The sequence below is a fragment of the Oryctolagus cuniculus genome, chromosome 12 (assembly GCF_051225735.1).
Source record: "Oryctolagus cuniculus isolate XC-2025 breed Fujian yellow rabbit chromosome 12, ASM5122573v1, whole genome shotgun sequence".
NCBI lineage: Eukaryota > Metazoa > Chordata > Mammalia > Lagomorpha > Leporidae > Oryctolagus > Oryctolagus cuniculus.
The window spans coordinates 55306272-55308386 of NC_142878.1; the positions used below are offsets into that span (position 1 = coordinate 55306272).

The 2115-nt window shown below is 40.3% G+C and overlaps 1 protein-coding gene across 1 annotated transcript; it reads left to right on the forward strand.

Moving 5' to 3' along the window:
• The first annotated feature begins 1179 nt into the window (after positions 1-1179).
• On the forward strand, positions 1180-2115 carry LOC100341034 (olfactory receptor 4K13-like). The gene has a single exon (XM_002717833.6). The coding sequence runs from the start codon at positions 1180-1182 to the stop codon at positions 2113-2115; it is 936 nt and encodes a 311-aa protein (XP_002717879.4).

Below are 2115 nucleotides of genomic sequence, written 5' to 3' on the forward strand. Positions count from 1 at the left end.
TTCCACTCTCTGCAGTGGTGCTTCAACCCTAGAATATGGTGTTTGTGTGTGTTATCAGTAATAATTCTAAGGTTAAGAGAAGAAAAGGAACAGAAGGTTCAGAACAAAAGGTCCAAATCTAAAGTAGGAACTGACACTAGAGTGAACCAACAGTATCGATTCAACATGGCAACACACCTAGAGTACAACTGTCAAGGAAGGAAGACCCAGGGTACTGGTTCAGGGTCCGTCTCCACACTTAGGAAATGTGAGGAAAGCACTGGGTACAGAGAAGACCAGCATTTAGGAGTCAAGGAAATACACAACTGCTTGTTCAGAGACTTCCTGCATGCAATGTACAAAGAGACATGAACCCAAGAACTCTAGCCAGAATTCCAGGAGGAGATTCAGGAAAGTCATAACATGACTAGACAACAGAAGTCAGGAGTTCTGTACCCAAAGTACGATACAGAGCACTGCACCTCCCCCAATAAACAGAAACAAACAGAAAACCGGACACTGATAAACACTTGTGTTATCATCCATAAACTTCCTAGTAAGTTTATTTCGAAATCATTTTGGACAAAGACAGTAAGAATATATGACAAACTGTCATCAGTTTAAAATATCAGGAATAAGTGAAATTAGTGGATTGTCCTTAGGGAATGAAAATGGTGTTAAGAGTATAAGATAACTGATAGAAAGCTCCTTACTGTAATTTTCTTAGTTGAGTGTATAGTTTAATTCATACACATATATCGCAATGCTTTAAATGAGGGAAATGGAAAATAATAAATATAAGGTAATACAATTGAAATGAGTATGCTTTTATCCACTTGAATGAAATCACTTCATGATGGTCATTTGACTCATTTTACTCTGATCAGGTTGAATCCATGGGTCATGAAAGAATGAACTCACAATAGGAAAAAACAATGCCTGTGAAGTCACAAACTAGGCCTGAACATTTTATGTGAAGAATTTTATAATAAATTTCCATATTTTGTGCTTTTCTGGCTGAAAAATTGTAGGAATGTCATTGTTGCTTTATAAACCAGCTAAAACATGTTCTCTTCTTCTATAGGAATCAAATACTCACTTTCTGTATGTCCGTGTCCTCAAAATATCACAGGTTAAGTAATCACTTTGTCCAGACTATCTTCACTTTTAAAGCTTGCTGTGAACTCCTATTAGATAGGTATGAGCAATACCTCAATGATATCTGAGTTTGTTTTGTTAGGACTCACCAACACAAAGGAACTTGCAATTTTCTTTTTTTTCATATTTTTGTTGGCCTATGCAGCAATCATGGCAGGAAACCTTCTCATTGTGGTCTGTATTACGTTTGACTCTCACCTTCATTCAATACCCATGTACTTCCTTCTTGGAAACCTCTCCTTTCTTGATATGTGTGTGTCCACAATCACAACCCCTAAAATGATCACAGACTTTCTCAGGGAGCATAAAACGATCTCCTGGTGGGGATGTATGGCTCAAGTGTTCTTCCTGCACTTATTAGGTGGCACTGAGATGACTCTTCTCGTAGCTATGGCTGTTGACCGGTACACTGCAATATGCAAACCTCTTCACTACACAACCATCATTAACCGCCGAGTGCTCCTGGGATCTGTCCTGTTGTCATGGGCTGTTGGCTTTGTGCACACCATGAGCCAGATGGTCTTCACTGTCACCTTGCCCTTCTGTGGCCCCAATGTGATAGATGATGTATTTTGTGACCTTCCTCTCGTACTGAAGCTTGCCTGCACTGAGACCTACGTGCTGGAGTTGCTGGTGATTGCTGACAGTGGACTGTTGGCTTTTATCTGCTTCATCCTCTTGCTCATATCCTACACTATCATTCTGGTCACTGTGAGACGTCGATCCTCTGGGGGACTCTCCAAGGCTCTGTCCACACTGTCTGCTCATATCACGGTGGTCACTTTATTCTTTGGGCCATGCATCTTCATTTATGCTTGGCCTTTTAGTAGCTTGTCAGTTGATAAGTTTCTTTCTGTGTTTTATTCAGTTGTCACACCTTTATTGAATCCCATTATTTACACTCTGAGGAATCAGGAAATGAAAGCAGCCATGAGCCGACTGAGGAACCGACACATCAGTTCCAGGCAGATCTTTTGA